This window comes from Falco peregrinus, chromosome 1 (genome assembly GCF_023634155.1).
Source record: "Falco peregrinus isolate bFalPer1 chromosome 1, bFalPer1.pri, whole genome shotgun sequence".
Taxonomy (NCBI): Eukaryota; Metazoa; Chordata; class Aves; order Falconiformes; family Falconidae; genus Falco; species Falco peregrinus.
Window position 1 is genome coordinate 3,647,073 of NC_073721.1, and position 19,373 is coordinate 3,666,445.

Below are 19,373 nucleotides of genomic sequence, written 5' to 3' on the forward strand. Positions count from 1 at the left end.
TGTGCTTCTCGCTGAGCTGGGTTATGGCCGGCTGGATGCCTGTGAGATGCCCTCGCTGTGCTCCCCTGCTGTCGCAGACACAGGTCAGCACCAGGCAAGGGGGGCTGAGAAGTCCCAGCCCCAGGTGAGACCATTCCCAGCCCGCAGAGTTGCCACTAAAAGGTGATTAGAAAGCAGTGGCACAAACTGAACTGCAGGGACACCTGAGCGTAAAAGGGAATAGGATAAAAAAAGATACTGAAAAGCTTTCAAATATAGTGCAGGTAGAGAAGGTCAATATATGTATGAAAATATTTATGAAGCTCTGATTAAAATATGCATCCACTGAGATCACAATCACAAAAATCCTTGCCTGAAATTCTCATTCAGTGTGAGGAGCCTGTGTTGCTGGTTGAGTGGTGCTACTCTGCCTGTTGGCAATGACCTACTGGTGTGTTGGGCTCTGGAAGAGAAACTGGTCTCCCAGCTGGACTGCCTGGAGGTGTTTGGGGAGGTTATTATTTTCTCTTGTAATTTCTGTTTAGCTATGACAAGACTCTTGCAAGAAGCACGTCATGTGAAAACACTTTTCTATGTTGAAAATATAAAGCTTCCTCTTTTTTAAGTCAGGCATCTTACTTTTCCCAGTTCCCCTTGGCTCTGTACCAAAGCTGTAGGAGGCAGAATTACTTAATATCCATTTTACATGACCCACAAAATAAGATAATGAGGTGTATCATCTCCCTACCAGCTGCAGAAGTGATTAAAAAAAAACAACCACAACCTGCATGAATGTGCTCATGGTACACACAATTATATAAAATAGGAAATACAAAAAGTGTAATGAACTGCTTAAGGTTCATGTTGCATAGATAGGAATATGTAGAAGAGCCACTAATTGCATATTTTTTTTTAATTGGTCACAGTGATGTATTTTTAGACTTCATGTTTTAAATACCATTATCTTCTACAGCTTCTTACAACAACTAGAATATAGTTAGTATATACTTACAGGAAGATCCTTATGCAAAGATTTATTACATGTAGGCTACTCCCTGGTTCTAGAGTTACTGCAGGTCTGCAACTGGCTTGAGAAATTGCCAGCAGAAAATGAAAAAGACTCATCTGAAACCATTTTAGCTTCATCTTCTCGCTCAGGCCACCTCTTAATACACTGTCTAATATGCTCTTGCAGCTGCGCTTGAAGAATGGGGAAACTTCCATTTTTATTTTGTATTTCTGTGCTTTTTTAGAACTTTTTGTTCCTTAAAATAAGTGAACATTTTATATTCCTGTAGAGGAATGAAGCTGGGCTAATTAGCATTGACAATATACAGCTGTGGGGTGGCTTCAGGGGCGGTGGGTTGGCTGATGTAGATGAGGTGCCGGTGTGGCTGGTTAAGTTAAGTGGTTGGGAGCCAGTGAAGGGGGAGCAGCCGAGGAAGAAGCAAGAGAAGGGAGAACACACGGCCTGGGTGAGGTGAGACAAGGAGAAGGCAGCAGAGGGACTGTATGAAGAGCGTGGTGGTATGAGATGGTAAAAGGCCTTGTTGCAGCTGGCTGTTGGAGAGTGCTACAACATATCCCCTTCTAGAGTGGTGAGGGGAAATTTAACAAAGATGGTGACCAAGGGGTGGTCATGGGGGCGGTGTCCAGCGTGAACTAATAGTCTGATTACTTGATGACGGCGTCTGAAGGAAAGGTCCCTCAGCAATCGTTGTAATGAATTGTAATATGTAACCATGGCCAGGGAGTTAAAAAAATTTAATAGTTGGGACAGACATCTGGTTTTGTAACTGGGTTGTCCTCTGAAATTGTGTCACTGCAGAAGGAGGCAGGGAAATAGGTTGGAGACAGGCATGTGCCATGATTTGGTGGAGAAATGATGGGATCCCCACGGATAGATACGGGGCTGGACTTGTGGTGCAGCTGCCCGAGGGCTGCCCGGGCAGGGCTGCTGGATGCGTTGCCCTCCGTGACGGTAACGCAGTGTATTGGATTAATCCCCCGCCAACAGCGGTGTGGTCTTGCATGGCAGTGGTGTCAAGGAGAGGGAATTACTGGTGTATTCCAGGCTGCCGTTTTATAGAGAAATAAACCAGTGCTCCAATATTGTACTCGCATTAGTTCTTTGTCGCTAATGTTGCTACGATGAACACCAGAGGAATTAGTAATGAATACCCACTCACTGCAAAGTGTTGCCAAATACATGGTTAACTTGTAATGCTACGGAGAGCACATATATAATTTTTGTGTTTGGTATTATGTAAAAATATAACTTTGAGGGCTCCTTGGTCTAAATTTAATTATGTAATGGCATAAGTTAAACTGCATGAAAGATGTATAATTATGGGCTGACTGTTCTATCTAATACTATTAGCTGATGTTACAAACCCAACATTTTACTTCTATTTGTTTTGGTTTTGAGAGGTTTTATTTACTGTGTTTGTGACCCAAAGCAAATGAAAGTTTTGCAACAGAATCTAAGAATCAGAAAATGCCTATAATGAAAGAAGCTCTGTTTCACTTTTCCTTTCATAAATAATATGAGGTTAAGACCTAATTGATTTCATTCTCCCATGATGTATACCATAGTGACTTTTAATGATTTCTCTCAAATTTCCCATTAGGAATATTTATTTTTCTTTAAAAACACACAAAAATGTGCTGTCCTCCTAATTTACTGTCCCAGAGTTTATGATGATGGATGTTGCATTGTTTTGTGGTTTGCAGAGGGCTAGACAGGAATATTAAAAATATATGACTTCATAACTTTTAGTCTGGGTTGAATACTGTCCTCTTGTGATACAAGTAAAAAATGTGGGGTTTTTTCTTTCTTTTGTTTTCAGGGAGACAGTGAAACTTGTAACAACACATCAAAGTGCTTGCTCTCAGTGTCTGTTCTGAAGTAAAAAAACCCTATATTTAATGGGTCGTTTGTTGTAGTTAGAGGACTTTTAGCTCAGGACACCTTCCTGCCATGATCTCAGAAATGTCTGACATAAGGATCATGCTGGAGAACCATCACTTCTCAGAATGAGTGTCGAAATTAGTAGCAAAGTTTAAAATGACGTTTCTTCCACCGTGGAGAAATAAAGATCTGTTCAGGTGGTCTGAAAAATAAAATGCTATTCAGGTCCTCGGAGGGAAGAACATAAGCCCAAGTTACTCTGGTTTGGATGTTTTCAGGATTTTTTTTTCTGTAGCAGGCTGCTGGGCAGAGAAATCTCCATGCTTCTGCCTACGTGGCAGAATTTCCTTCCCACTACAGTAAATCGGGGTTGATCAACGGTAGAGTGCCAAATGGGAAGATAGTGCAAGACTTTTTTTTTCTTTATTTTGTGGAATATTAATTCCTGTCTGGTAGCATTAACAAGCTGGTGTGCCACGGGGTCCTCGCTGCCCACTGCAAGGGAGAGCAGGGGTCATCAGTTACTGCAGCAGGTTTGAGAAAGAAAATGGCAGCAACCAGAACGAAAAGTGGAAGTTTAAGGCTGTGCAGACATTCTGAAGAAGATTCTTTGTTTGCTTGTTTATTTATTTATAAGTACTTGGTTGCGTGTTACCGAAACAGAAGAAAGTTTAGCTAGCATGGGGTTTTCTCCTCTTCCTGGAGGAAGGCTGGAAGAGGAAAATGTCAACAGCTAATTGAGTGTGGGGTGAGGCCGGGAGCAGAGCCCTACATCCCTGGGATGTCACGGCTGTTGGGTTAGGGTTCTGGGGGCTGTGGGGGATGCCCACCAGCAGGGAGGGTACCCCAAAGCAGGGAGGGTGCCCCAGGGGAGGCTCAGCGGTGGGGTGCGGGCACGGGAGGCTCAGCTCCCGGTGGGGGCTGCACTCATGGGGAGTGCTGCGCTTGCACAAGCGAGCGTTTATGCTACAGGAAAAGAATGTAACTAGGGACCGTGTGAGGTTTGCATTTTTGTGTTTTAACTGCCAAAGAATTTAGGGGGTTGCAGTTGTTGTTGTCAAGGTCCTGTATCCTTGGAGCGGTGGGTTTCTTTGTTTGCTCTTGCTTGAGCTCCTCTTGGCTTCTTCACCCTTGGCCCTGTTACAGCAGCCTGCAACAGTCTCTGTGTAGTTTCCCTGTAAAGAGCTATATGGAGCTTAATCAGCATTCAAGCAGAGCTTACTCCCCTGCTTTGTTAGAGGAAAGGAGCTGTTTTCCAAATCAATGTTGCAGTGGAGGGGTGGGATGAACTGGGCAGAGCAGGCAGGGGAGATGAATGTGATGAGCGTGTACCACCCACCATCAGCCCTGCTATCCTTCTTCCAGGTAGAAAGGATGCTAGCAAGCGGCGTTCGCCAAACACGGCTTAACAGAAGGGGCTTGCTCCCTCAGGTTATGTTTTATCCCTGAGACAGACTAAAAGTACTGAGTCTCAGTTGTTAAATGTATAAATAATTTCAGGATGGCTGTGTCAATTTTACTTCTATTTTAATATAATGTTGTAACGTTGTATCATTCAAACGAGGTAGGGGTTGATTTAGTTTCTTTTATATATATAAAAGTTATCTAGAAACATCTCAGTTCTGGGGTTTGGTGATCCCTGATAAAATTAATTCAGTATTACAACACCCTGTTCAACTGTAGTGTTTCAAGGTTCTCTACGAGTACATGGGACCATGTTTCTTCAAATAGCTCACAGGTAGGTCTCAGAAACAGTCTCTGCTCAAGAAAACCCCAACTTTATAAGCATGTCCCTTGCATGTGTGCAACAAGGGAGAGCCTGACTAAATCCTTATTCCTGAGAAGCTTATTCCTGTAAAAACTGAGCTCTGCTGAAGCTCATGGGGCACCTGGTGGGCACCAGGAGCCCATCGACCCGGACTAACAGGCAGACCTGGTGGCTGGCGGGGGGGAGGCTGCAGCGCGGGGCTGGCTGGTTTGCCTCTGCTCACTCCCGCTGCCCTGGCAAACCCAAAGCTGTGGGGCAGAAATGTCAGATGAAATCAATGTTACGGAGCCTTTAGGACGGGAAGAGAAAAAGGTCGTAACCCAAGTAGGGAGCTGCAAGGGGAGTGGAGGGGAAGGGGGGAATGTATGTGTTGATAACAGCAAGGTAAGGTTGCTGGCCTTGCATTGCGTTTCATCAGCTCAATGGCTTGGTTCAGACTCACTGTGAGGCTCGGGTCAGCACGCCAGCGAGGCGAGGTGTGCTGGAGTGCACACTCGCTAAAGATACGGAGGACAGAAACTTACCCTCGTAGACTAGGAAATGTATAGTATGCAACTTCTCTTGAGTGTGTGCAGTAAACAATATTTACAGCCAGTATTTTATTTCAGTGTGCAGACCTGATGGATGCTATTCATGGGAGCATGAGATTTGATGCCTGAATGTGGTGACAGAGGTCTATAGCGAAGCTCTGTGGCTAAAGGTCATGGTGTATTATGCTATATCTATGCCTGTTAATTATAGAGGACTGTAACCTGCCACTGCAGTCACAATTCAGCTGGATCTTGATTTTGCAGAGTTAATGAAGTGAGCGAGGACTGGAGACACAAAGTCTCAGCAGCTGGCGAGGGGACACACAGATTTCAAAGGGAAAAGCTTTTTTTGTTTTGTTTACTCTAAGAAGCAAAAACTTCAGCCTGGAGGCCCCAAAACTGTAGATCCCTGTAGCTAAGCCCAGACAAGTCTTCATGCATTTTGGCACATATGGGAATAAAAGGACTTGGGTTTTTGGATAATACTCAACACTGTGATTATACAGAGAGGTTTCCTGCATATCCAAAGGGAGATCAGGCAGATCTGGGAAGATGTGCTACAGGGATGCTTTTTCCCCACCTGAACCTCTTATCTTGAAATTGTTCAGCTAGCTGAGGTGGTTTATCCTCCCTTCATATAACTCTGGTTGTAATGCAGGAATGCAATTCCCACTTCACTAGAGAAAGATAGCAGACATAGCTTTCCTTTTCCATTTTTCTTTTCTTTTTCTTATACCCCATACCCTACAGCATACCATAATCTATCTCACAAGTGCCATATAGTTTGTCACGGTGCCCTCCATCTAATGTCACAAAAGCACACAGCATCATAGCCTGGAGATTTTAAACTTGATATATGTTCATTCCACTCCCCACCCCCCATTGTCTCTGTCAGTCACTAATTCCTTCTCAAAACTCTTTCTTCTTTAACCAAGGGGAAACTAATGGAAGTTGATGTTTCCCCGAGTGCATGCTCCTCCTTTCTGCTGCCTGTACTAACCCCTATGTTATGCTTGTTTCCAGGTAAGTTATTCCACACTGGTCTCTTCCATATTGCTCTCTTCTGAGCTGACCTTTTCAGTGGCGTGTGAACTAAAGCTCCTGCATGAATTAGTAATTTGATAACCAGAGTCCAAGCCAACTGCCTGTATTGTCATACAGTCAAATATTAACTGTTAAAAATAACGAGTGCTCTTTACATCAAATTATTTTCACGTGTAAATGCAAACTGATAGTTAAGCTACTTCAGCTTGACCTATTAAACTGACATAGTGACGCAAGTCAGAGGCGAGTATGGTAGCTGGAGAGAAAAGGACATAGTAGCTGTAGCCCTGCTTCGTGAATGCCAAGAGGCAGCCGTTAATGCAGGATGCATTCCTGTAAGCATTACCAATTCTCACAGTATCCAGCTGAAAGAGGTGGCTTAAATGTTTTCAAACCACTTCAAGGGGCAGTGGGGGCACTGCAGTTGAAAGACATGCCTGAAGAGGGGCCCTGATAGGATCTCAGAGATCCTTGTCACTTCATTCCTTGGTCTTTAGCCGCAGGTGACCCAGAGCTGCAGGGTGAGATCTTTCATCCACACATCCTCAAGCGCAGAGATGCTGAAGCCATGAGATCTGTGCTCTGCAGCTGGTGGCTAGGGGCTGGCTGGCTTCTCCTGCAGAGCAGGGGCTGAGGCTTAAAACCGAGCGCAAACCAAGCAAGCTGCCAGCATATGCCACCCTCCGTCCACAGCAACCAGAACAGAGAAGGAAGAACAATGTGTAAGGCTTCCCTTTCCCAAGGAGATAAAGAGCAAACAGACTATTTAGCTATTCACATGCTGTTGCTATTGCAGGATAGCCCTGAACTTGCACGGAGCGGAGGGTAAGCTTTGGAAAGAAAAACTAGTCGTGGCTAAAGTAAAGAAAAAACTAAACACCTAAAGGAAGATAAGGAGAACAAAAATGGGCGGGGGGGGGGAGAAACAAAAACAACAACAAAAAAAACCACCCATAGAAAAGCAGTAGGAAAAGATACAAAGGTAAAGAAAACCTCAGCAGCAGTGAGACACCTCCACACAACACCCCCTCCCATTCCTCTTCCGCTGACAGTGCTAAAGAACAAAGCTGGGAAGGATGGATGGAGAGCCATCGCCCGCGGGAATAACCTGGAGAATCGGGACTGGCCCCCTTTGAAGCAGCCACACAACCTGGATGCAATTTTCATTTCCTGCAGGGAAACTCAGCCTTGTTCTTCTGAAGTGGATATACCGAGCCTCGTAAAACTAATTGTGGGAGGTGGTTTGACATGAGAAATTAAAAGTCAGGGTTTGGCCTCTCTTATGCGCATAGGAATGAAGCAGGGACACTTCAGATTAACTTCCCTTTTCCTGGAAGGTTTTGGTTTTTGGTTTGGTTTTGGTTTTCCCAAAAGATTTTTGAAACTGCTGTGGAATTTTACTGTTGTTCTCCAGAGCCAGAGGTAACTGTAATTCAGTAGCATTCCTACGTGGATGTCATTCATAAAATATTTGGGGATCTTTGGTGATAAACTATTAATTGATAAACTTTAGGCCCATATAATTAGTGTGGTGAAATGCAAGTGTTCCTTTCTGGTTAAGTTTTGGGGGAGGAGGAGGAACTCTGATAATATCTAGTTCATTCATGCTGGTGAATGGACCGAGATATAATTGGCTCCACGTTCTCTGTTAGCAAATATTGTTACTCAAAATAAAAGTACTACCATTTAAGTGAAAAGCCATGTGGGATTATCAAAACTCTATTTAGAAGTCTTTAAGTCCCTTTGACGTATTTTTTTTAATGGTGAAAATACCTTCCAAGAATAAAGATGTCTACACGGCTTTCATGGTGGCCTTTCACAAATGAGTCTTCTGTTTTAATTTTAACATTTTTAACCAACATGCTGTGTGGTGCATGTATATCCTTGATAAGCTAGTTCATTTGTTTATATTTTTAAGGGACGAAGTGTTGCCGACTATAGCTGTTAAAATGTGACTGATCATGGGTGAGTCGGGAAAATTTAGCATTTGGGTATCTAAAGCTACGTGTAGGATAATCCCCAGCTGCTCGCAAGGGTAGAGGTTTCCTGGGAAGGTGCATGATGGAAAAAATGTGTGCTGCTGAGGTGAGACTGGAGAGGTAAACGTAGATGGAGTTCAAAATTCAGAGCAAGTGGAGGTGAGTCCATGGGTCTAGTTTTGTGTGGAGGTGTAAGGGGAGAAAATGTACTTTTTATCTGTGAAGAAAAGCAGCCGATCAGAAGCCTTCCTGCATATGCTTCCCAGTCCCAGCTCTTTTTCAGGTTTATTTGTGATAAGATGACCTGACATTACCACTGGTATCCCAGAGATATGACGGTCCCCCAGGGTGGTTCAGGGATGCTCTTAACCACGCAAAGCAGGCATGGTGCAGGACATGGTGCAGGGCTCCAGCTTGGCACGCACAGTGTCTTGTACCCATTGAGTTTCTGCTGGGTCATTTCTCCTGCAAGATGGGGAAAGGCGTAGGCCGGATCACCACAAACACTTACCAGACTCTGCTCCAGAGAAGACCCGCATTCGTGGTTTCAAAATCAGTTTTTTAAGTGGGATTGCATGGCTGTTGGGCATGCTGGTGTACAGGCATGTCAGACCAGTTTTGGCAACAGTTCCCTGCACAAGGAACACGGGGCCAGTCTGCAGAGTTAAACAGTGATACCCGAATGGTGGGATTTGGGAAGAATCTTGGTAAATTAAAAATAAAACTGCACAATAAAAGTCTGTAAGGGTTTACAGGATCAGGTTCTTTCTACAGCATTCTGTGCAACATGTGGGCATTATATGAATTTTGGTGGTACGTTAAGGAATGGATAATCTGTATTTGGTTATTCTCCCAGACAGTCAGTAATAATAATTTGAATGAGGAAGATTTTAAAAAATGCATCTGGCAACTCTGTGGGTGTGTTGTTTTGGTTTGGGTATTTTTTTTTTCTTACTTTATATTGTGGGTTTTTTAAAATAAGAAAGTCGGAGGCACCAGAAACAACTCTGAAATAATTATGAAACTAATAAATAATCCCTGTGCTCCAACGTACACAGATGACTTTCCAGAGGAAGCAGCCAGGGCTGCGTGTGCAGCAGAAATGGGGAAAACTCGGCAGCCGGGGGGGCCGAGCCGCTGCGGGGCCGGGGGGACCCCAGAGCCCCCCGGGAGCCGGCTGGTGCCTGCGCGGCGGCGGGCAGTAGGACCCCGCGGAGGGGCGCCCGCGGAGCTCATTTGTTCCGTGGTGAGGAGCGCGGGGAGCGCAAGCCAGCTCGGACGGGCTGCTCGTTCATTGCAACGGTCAACAGAATTCTGCTTGCCAAAAAAAAAAAAAAAAAAAAAAAATCCTAACCAAAAAAAAAAAAAACCAACCAACCAACCCACAACAAAAAAAAACCCAAAGGAGAAAAAAAACAAACCCAAAAAAAACAACAGACCCAAACCAAAGTAACCCAATCCAAACCTCTTTAAAAAGAAAGAAAGAAAAAAAAAACCCTCAAAACCAAAACAACTCTTCCCATACCCCCCCCACCCCCCCCCCCACCCCCCCCCCCACCCCCAGAAAGCAGAGACCAACTCATCAGCGGCTCATGCAGGAGCAGGAGGGGTTTTGGAGTTAACTGCATGCAGGAAATCTCTCACATCCTGAGTCCCAGCTCGCTCCTCTGTAACTGTATATTATGGTGCTGCTCTCCAGCCCCAGCTGATGAAAGTTTCTCTCCCCCAGCCCGGGCTGCGATGCCAGAGCGCGCCCGTGCCGAGCGGCCGCGCCGCGCCCCCCCGCGCCCCCCAGCCCCGCGGCCCCTGCTGCTGCTGAGCCTCCCCTGGCTCCTTCTGGCATCACCCGCAGCGCAAGGTAAGTACCGCCGCGGAGCTGGGGACTTTCCTGAAGCCCTTCCTCAACCCACGCTCCATTTTCAGGGGACAAGCAAGGGAGAAGTGACCTGAACAAAATCAGCGCAGCCGGCTGCGCGGGGGGCGCTTCGCCGGGCGCTCCCAGCGCTGATTTTGCGGCGCCCCCCCCCCCTCCCCCCACCGCAACGCTCCGCCGTGCTGGGCGGCGGGGTGTGTGTGTGTGTCCCGGAGCTGCGGATCTCCCGCTGCTCTGCGCGGAGTGAGGGTTGCCCTGTCCCGTCCCGTCCCCCTCCCGGCGGGCCCTGCTGCGGCAGGCACGGCCCGCAGGGTCCCCTGCACGGCCCCGGGCCGGCGTGGGGGCTCCGGGACTGGGATACTGGCAGCGCTGGGATACTGGCAGCGTTCGGCTTCTTGTTTCCAGCCGGGAAAAAAATGCCTGAAAAAGCCCAACCCCGCCGGTAAAGGCGCCCCGGCTGGCGGGCGCTGCCCGGCTCGCTCGGCGGGAGCCGTGCGCTCGGTGTTTGCGGGGCTGGCGCGGCGCTGGCGCCTCGGGGACGGGGACAGCCTGGGAAAAGCCCCTTGTCCTTCGTACAGCCGGTCTGGGGCTGGCTGAGGGGTCCTGGGGGGGGGGGCAGGGCCTGTCCTCTTCGTTCGGCAGCAGCTGACAGCGCGTATTTTACGTGAGAGCGGAAGGGAGAGTCTCCTCTACAAATACGTGTAACGGGTCTTTTTTATTGCACCTTTAAACCTGGTAAATGTTTGCTTGTCTCCGGATTTATCCAGAGCAGCTTTTACTGGGACATTGGCTCTGGGCTTGCTGAGGGAAAGATGGAGATATACTTTAGCACATGTTAGCCAGCAGACTGAAATGCTAGGGCAGGCAGAAAGAGCTGTTGCATTTAATCAAGCACCTAGGATTTATGTTAATGAATTAACAGGAGTTGAAGCTTCCCTTTGCCTTTGTGAGGGGTCTATAGTTTCTTGTCATCAGCGTTTCTGTTTACACCAAATCAGTGCACTGGGGCTAAAGGCTGCAGCAATTCTCGGGTAGATGAGTAGAAACAGGCCCCCTGTTCCCTTGCGATGGGTTGGGGGTGGGTTTCTTTGGGTTGAGGCAGCACATTCCGGCCAGGCTGCTCCATGTCTTGGAAGTGGGCTGGAACAGAAGGTAAACTTGACTATGCATCCAGAAAAGTTTGAGGTAAGATGCTTCAAGCATTCACATGTGACAGAAACGAAGAAATGAACAAACCCCAAAGTCGTTGTCCATGCAATAGAGTAAGAGGGCAAGCTGCAGGTGACTTAGATCCAGCTTGCAAACGAGAGAGCAGAATGGTAAGTGGGGGTGGGAATCCTGTCACCTGTGCCAGGGGATTTCCTGAGAGCCAAGCTGAAGCTCTAAGGGTGAATCAAGCTCTTCGTAAAGTGTGTGTCAGCTGCTCATCCTTACAGTGCCCATCTGTAGATGTCTAAGCTTGAGCAACAGTGGTGCTTGCTGACCCTCGCAGCTCAGCTGGATTTCAGCTTTGCCTTGCTGCATCTTCCTTACTCCCCTTCTCCCCGTAACATGTGTATAACTTGCTCTTTGGCTTCCGCAGCCAGTGTGCTCAGCGAGCATCCTCTCCTCTAATACCATTTTCTTCCTGTGGAAGAAGAGAACAGCTTTAGCTTTGCCCAGAGCATGTGCTGCTTTCTTGGTCGCAGAGGTGCTGAAAGTTACAGCCGCGTGCTTCTAGACCCGGCGAAGCTGCCCGCTGGCGACGTGTGCTGTGCTGGCACTCCGCTCCACCGGGCGATAGGAAGCTCTGCAACTTCTACCTCAGCTGGCTTTGCTGCTGAGCCTGCTTCGGGCCCTGTGTTAGTGATCTGAGGGGCTGCTGGGACATCCTTATTTTTACGTAAAGATATGCTCGGTGGTCATTTGAGTTTAAGTTATGATAAACCTTGAAAACCCGTTTTGGAATGTGGTAATAGACATGCATGAGGTGGGACTGCCCTAGTAACAGCTCTAATATTAACCAGTAATTATTAGGTTATGAGCCAGGCAACTTCGAAGTAGCCTTGCCGCTCACTGTTAGTATGAGTTTCCTTTCTCATTTTGTACAGTTTTACAATCGCCCTTCTAGTTTTCAGTATTGCTAGCTCTTGGTGGCTGGCTGAAGGGCCTCATGGACAAAAAGGAAAACTAATTGAAGTACCAGCCTCAGCAAAGCAAAACTGGCTTTGCTATCCTTGTGGAGGAATATATATAATAGGATAAGATCTAATCTTATGGACTCAATCAAATTCCTTAAAATCTACATCTGCATAAGCTTTTCACAGAGTCAAGGCCTCCTTGTATCTGCAGGGCAGACAAAGTGGTGGTGTGTAAAGGTAAACTCCAAATTACTAGATGCTAAATCTCTTTTACATATTAGGTGTCAGCTGGAAGGACAGTGGAAAAATAAAAATGCTAAAATTGCAGTCCAAAATTCTTTACCTTCAATTAAAATAGCTTTTCTGTCAGATTTTATTGTTGTTACTGATTGCAACTGCATTAGCTGTAATAGAAATAAATTACAGAAGAAATCGTGTCTCTCGCTTTAAACCCCATCTCGCCAACACACTGTGTTTGAGAGCTCACTTTCAAATACTGTCTTCTTTCAAACTGTTCCAGTGTTTGTGGCAGATATTTATGGCCTGTGTATAATCACCTTCTTGTCTGATGATTATCCCTATCAGGTCCCCTGCAGATAGCCTGGCACGAGCTGTCACTGTCCGGGGGCTCCATAGTTCCATGCCAAAACACACCAGCTGAGGATATTATGCCCACTCTTCAAATCATGTTCGCATCGTTAACTCTCCTGCTCGCTGGGGAGCTGCTGGCTTGTTTGCTGCTGTTTTGTTGGGCATCTTCTTGCTTGCCTTGAGATTTTTGGAAAGGTCTCCATCCAGCCACAAAGAGCATCCGTGAACTAATGATTGACAGGCTACGTTCTGGGCAGCTTTTCATCCTGCTTGCAGCGCAGAGGCTGCCCTGGTGGCACTTCTCTAACGACACACGGGTGACTGCAGCCAGACCAGGGCTGTGTTTATCTGTTGCTTCCACTGAAGCTGTCAGCTGCTGCTGATGCTATTGATCATGAAATTCTGTTTTAAAAAGGCTGAATTCATGTACAGGCTTATTTGGTCCTCCACCAGCCTTGTTCAGCCCCCACATACCCTAATCCTGACAGATTTATCACTAACGGTCCCTATGTTTCTAACATACCTCACATTGCCAGTGCAAATTGTCCAAGGAGTCCAGCTGGGCTTTGTTTTATTAGTATTCATGTGCATCCTTTTGGGCAGCACCGTTTGCGCTCCAGGGCTGCAGTGCTGCATGCGAATGGCGAGCAGCAGGCTGGGTTTGCCAGGCGGGCAGCAGGATGTGGCCAGCGCGGGGTGGCAGAGAAGCCCCCACATGCGTGCCCAGGGTGCTTGAACAGCCCGGCTTCTGCTGGGGGTGCTGCCAAGCCTCCTGTCCAAAAAGCCCTGACTTCTGGAGACTCTGCTTGAAGGCTGATAGCGTGGATTTTCTCTTGACTTCTGCTGTGAGCGTTGTTGTGAACAAAGAAGTGACGTTTCTAGGGTGTTTGCAGTCAGGTCTGAAATACTGTTGGGTTTATGTGGCCAGGCTCTGCTACGCCAGCAGGCTCTCCCCAGCTTCGCACCTCACGCAGATCCAGCCCTGCTTAGGATGCCAGGCCCTTCACGCTATGTGCATTGGAAGGATTTTTTTCTTTAATTGCTTTTTCTGATGGCTTCTTTTCCTCTACACGTTCTTGTGTTTTACTCCACATCATCTCAGATTTTGCTCTTCCTGTCGCGTGTGTGTTGTACTTGCACTTCAAGTGGCTTTTCAGGTTACTCCTAGGACAAAGTATACCACTTCCAAAATTATACTGTACTAAAGGCCTAAATCACGCCTGTAGAGGCTTCTCTAAGGCCCCGCTGAGCCTCCAGGGCAAATCTATGACAAATCAAATTAAAACCCCATGGCTTGAGTAAGTCTGGTAGAGGGTTGCAGCTGATTCTGGATAGGACAGCACAGTCCAAAAGGACAATTCCCTTTGTTTCTGGGGAAAGCAGAGCAAAGTGCTTCAATGGTATTAAATTTTTATCTTATTGATAAAAGGATCACAGTAACTGAGAAAAAGTATTGTTTCTTAGGAGGCCTCTGCTCCAGGATGTTGACCCTTCTCCTTTCAGTATCGCTTAAGAGTTTGAGACTACGTTGATATCGAGTGTGATGTTGGCATCGATGCTTCAGAAAGTGACTTGATGAACTGCATCATCCAGTCAGAAATGCTGAATCATCTGTTAAGTCTTTTCATGTTGTTTCGTTATTTTTTTATACCCCGTGTAAATGAGTTTGCTGCTTTCCATGCCTTGGAGCTAGGATGAGAACTATTTGGTTAGATTGGGGGTGGGGGATTGTCCATTCACAAGGTCAACATGACAAACCCATTGATTAGATGAACACATTCTTCCTTGTCCAAAATGTATGATCTAATAAGGCAAGAAGTGAAATGTTTCACGGCCTGTTAACCATGCTAGATAATACACAGCAAGGCATAAAAAACTGGATGCAGAATTTGGTACAAAAGAATCTTTAACTAGTTTATTTTTAGTTATTTGTTAGGAGGAACTGTGTCAGTCCCTGTAAATTTAGTCTTACTAGTATGTGTTGTATGTATTAAGTGAAAAACCTTCCTCTGACAATGGTGAGTTGTCTGTTTTCTTGCTTCTATTTAATCTGTTATCATTCTGAAAACAGCTGATCAAGCAAGAGAAATAAACCTCATGTGTGACTGCTTACCTTTGAAAGAACATTCTAGAATATAAACTTCACTGAATCCAAGTGCTTATGGGATTTTGTTTTGATATAGTCACGTAAAATAAAATATCTGGAGTTTGTCATAATGCTACATTTAATAATGTGAGCATATGGGCCTGACCATGTGTGGAGCTGAACATCACCAATATTTTATTCAGCAGCAGTCTGTACGCAGCGATGGTAGTGTGCTAAAGATCCGCTGTTCCTTCAATGATTAGAAGACGTGAGGAGGAGTACTATTGAGTCCAGGTTATTTAAGCTTGTTTTGCATTCCTGTTCTGCCATTGAGAGCACGGTGGTGACAGAGCTACAACTGAGAGTAAAACGTGGCCTCTGTAGCTTACGAGGAAGGATGCAGCATCCCACTCCTGATCCGCGTTCCTTTGCGAATTGGAGATCATAAAAACATATCTGGATTAAAAACCACGCTTGCATTTTGACACAGATTTTAAAGCAAGAGGTAAGCATTCCAAGTGAAATAGTATTGATTTTGTCACCTATTGCCTCTTAAGTGAGCACCCCGCCGATGAGAGATTTTGGGTAAACCCTTGTGGCTCGTGGGGAAGTGCAGGGTTGTTGGGGAAGAAATCGTCACGCTTCAGGAAGAAGCAGCGTGTCTGTTTATTGTGTCCTGTATGTTCCTTGTGTGTGGGTCTGATCCTCAGTTGGGATAAATTGTCTTATTTCCATGGATCTGGTTCCTTTGTACAACCGGGCGCTGATGTTCTGTGCTATTTGTTTAAAATCTGCTTGACGGGATCAGAGGATGTGTAGGCTAGATAAGCAAAGCTACGTTAGTGACCTGAGGAGATATCTTGACCTGAGGAAACAATAAAAATAAATGTTCGTTACTCCTGTGGCTCATCCTGAAGAAGCCTGTGAAAGTCAGGAGTTATGGACCGATCCAGTGCTTATGGTGACATTTGTTGTAAGGTCACACACATAAACCTGAGCAGGGTAGGTGGCTTCAAGAACATTAAGTAACTCTAAGTTTTCTGTTCATTTGTGTTTCAAAAAATAGACAGGTTTCAGTGAGAGCTTATGTTAGTACATGTGCCGTTCATTTTCCTTTTTCTGCTGTTGTATAATGCGAGTAGCAGGTATTCCCCGCACAAACAAAAATGTGTGATGGATATTGCCTCCTCAGCCCAGTGTCTCGTTTGCTAGGCTTGGGAAAGAAATACAGATCGTTTCCCACACACGTTTACCTAAATCAATCCCGAAATCTGCTTCAGCTGGATTTGCAGTGTTTTCGGCGTGATTTCCCAGAGAACATCTGAATGAATGATTTGTGTGCATGTGATGAGCACAACTCAAGCTCCCACTCAGTAGGTTTTTTTCACTGATGATCGTATACGGGAATGAACATCCCTCAATACAGCTCTGCTAAGGATTCCTTGCACTCAGCGAGGGAGGCCAATAAATCACTGGAGAAAAGGATTGTGTCTTTTAAAAGACCAAGTGGAAATCGTATTTTGGGGATTAATTTTGAACTTCATTCAGTGGAAAGTAGATTTCTTGAGCATTTGGAGGGAGGAGCTGGAGAGGAACGCTGGATCTGGACTGTCACGTAATTATGTGGACTTGTTGCTGAAAAATGAATATATGCAGTACTTTGACATTGGGGCTCTGTGGATTACTTTTGCCTGGGCTTCTAAAGCACAGATTATTGTTTCTCTCCTCAAATGAGTGGTTTTGTTAGGTGCTGCCTCACCGATGCTGAAGGGTGTGAGGCTGAGTTTATAATCTAAATGAGAATCTCTGAGACTGGGATCCTCTGGGGAAGGAGCAGCAGTGCAGGAAGAAGCAGATGTGCCCCGGTGGTGCCTATGCTGGGATGATGATGGGGTGGTGTTAAGATGGGACATCTTGCGCTATGGCATCCTGGAAACACCTGTGGGAAAGGCATTGTGCAGCCCTTGGTATTTTTTACCTGTTATTAGTCCTGTCCCGCTTGTTTTATGTGAGAAAGAATGACTGGGATGATTTATGTGGTATGTATCAGGGCTTGGAAAAGAATTATGGACGGTTTGGGTTAGAAGGAACCCAGCAAGCTTAAAACAGGATCTGCAGCAAGGGGACAGGAGTTCTCCTAAGCTGTTATGTCACTTACTTTTCAAAGCTACTTTGGGTTTGAATCTTGCATTTACAACATGACATTTTTGGTGAACTCCAAGCCCTGAGCTCTTCCATGGGGGGAACCTCTTGATACGTACCCATCACCCGGTGCGCCAAAATGCCCTCTGGTTCAATGCTTTGTTGCTTTATTTGTCTCCTACCTTGAAATGTTTTCTTCTAGGGGAGAAAAAAAAAAAAAAAAGAAGACAACTCTGTCTTTGGACTGGTCCTGCATAGTAATTCTTCAGTCAAACGCGTAACAACATCACAAATGAGGCTGGACAGCTGTTTCCCTAATATAGTATATGTGTATATACTATATATGTAATAAAGCTTGGTTTTCACAATTTGAAATGCTCCGCAGTCTCCCTGCCCCCTCCTGCAGTCAATGGCAAATGTTGTTCTCCAAACTCCACTTGTCACATTTTGTCCTGGAGAACAGGGAGGATATTGAGATATACTGGCTTCTTTCCTTGAGTGCATTTCAATATGTATTTTGTATAATGAGAGCCCAAATCCTTCTCGCATTACTTAGGCTTTAATCACACTGTGCTCTCCCAAGATTGCTTTAATCGCATTTGCATCAGCAGGAGTAACTCTGTATGATGAGCAATATTTCATCTGCAAACAGAGGAGACAGATCTCGGGCACATGATGAGGAAGGAACTGGCTGTCCTGGATTCGTTGCAGCGCAGCTCTCTAGTGAAGAATGGTGTAGCATCCTGATTTGAGAAATAGATATTCAAGAATTAGAGTGAACAAAAGCTATTTTTGCTGTTTTCTTGAGGACTGTCAAGTGTGATAGTTCCCTTTTAATTTTCTCCTCAATGGCTTTTTTGGCATTTGTTAACTCCCAAGAAGCGCGATGCTGCCTAGTGCAGCACACATCATTTTGTACTTTAGCCATGACATTACCGTATATGAGAACTGAAAAGTTATATAGATATTACACCAATATATAAACCATGTGTGTTAGAAAGACAAGTTCAGTTTTGAAATATTTGACTTAGCTATGCTTTTCACTTTCAATCTGTGCCAAACATGTGCTTGAATGACTGATGGAGTCATATGGTTCCCTGAATAAAGCACTTTATTGTGCGCAGACTTAGAGCCTTCCAACAGTTGTATTACAGAAGCTTGAAGATTAAGATGATCCAACTGCTTAGGGGGTATGTTCCACAATGAACATTTTATTTTCCTTTATTCCCCTCTCTCTCTATTTTTCACCTTAATACGTGTCATTAGTTTGTTCAGCTGGTCACACAGTGACACTGACCACAGAGCCTTTGGTCGAGAAGAACAGCAAGTTACCTTGAAATTTCAGCTTTCACTCCCATGTTTGTATTAAAATGTTGAACACATGACTTTTTTTCCATGGAGTTTATGGGATTTCGTGGGGGAGGGCTGTTCCCTGTCGCAGATTATTTCATCAGCAGAATCACATTTAAGAAGGGAATAACTCATGCAAGAACAAGTGATGACAGGAGATAGTTCTTGGAATTATAAAACTGAAATATTAAAAAGCCTGGGTTTAATGCTGTTTAGTTAAAGGGGATCCGTGCATCTCAAACTCCTATTTCTCATCTGAGCAGCCGGTGCTTGCGAAGCTGCTCAGTGCAAAAGATCAAGCGGACGTGCTGCAGTCACATGCGGACCGGTGCAAAGCTGACAGACCTGTCAAGCTGGAGAGGGGATCTTTTTGTGTTAGAAGCAGAAAGAATGGAAAATTGATTTCAGAAATGCGTGGAGTCATCTTGCTGCTGCATGTCCTCAGGCTCATCAAAGACCTTTACTGACTTTTGAGGTTTTAAAAATTTTGTACATGAGTAGTAATTTTGCAACGGGAAGGAAAATGCAAGATTCAAGCCCAAGAAGATCCATGGAATCAGTTGCTTTCCAAAAGTTACATGTGCTTAAATGCCTGAGGTCTTGGGTTTGGGAAATGGGGGAGGAGTGAGAAAACAAGTAACACTTTGTGTTAGTTAGGTGGCTTGCATTTTTCTTTTCTTTTTCTTTCTTTTTTTTTTTTAATAATTATTTTCCAGGCAGGCCATGAAAGGACTAATTTTATTAGATTTTGTGGAGAGAATCAATGTACTGCTTAGATGTGCAAAGGTTAATTGGAAGAATAATTTATGATTTTGAACTAATAAAAACTTTACTGCAAAAGATAAGATTTCTATATTATGCGCAGTCAAATCTTGCTCAGCCTCTTGTGCTTACATACAAATGAGGGCAGAGCCCGGTATGCTCTGTGCTGTCTTTTTTAAAGCTGTGTAAATGCTGTTAGTAGGATAATGGGAAGTAACTTACCAGCATGGTGGAGTTT

At 45.2% G+C, this 19,373-nt stretch overlaps 1 protein-coding gene across 1 annotated transcript in view; it reads left to right on the forward strand.

The window, feature by feature from the left end:
* The first annotated feature begins 9,784 nt into the window (after positions 1–9,784).
* The window catches only part of ADAM12 (ADAM metallopeptidase domain 12), a 187,156-nt gene continuing 177,567 nt past the window's right edge, over positions 9,785–19,373 (forward strand). Inside the window, exon 1 of the mRNA XM_055818570.1 lies at positions 9,785–10,069. Within this exon, the coding sequence (XP_055674545.1) occupies positions 9,838–10,069 (232 nt within the window). The 5' untranslated portion in view covers positions 9,785–9,837. The remainder of the gene's footprint in view (positions 10,070–19,373) is intronic.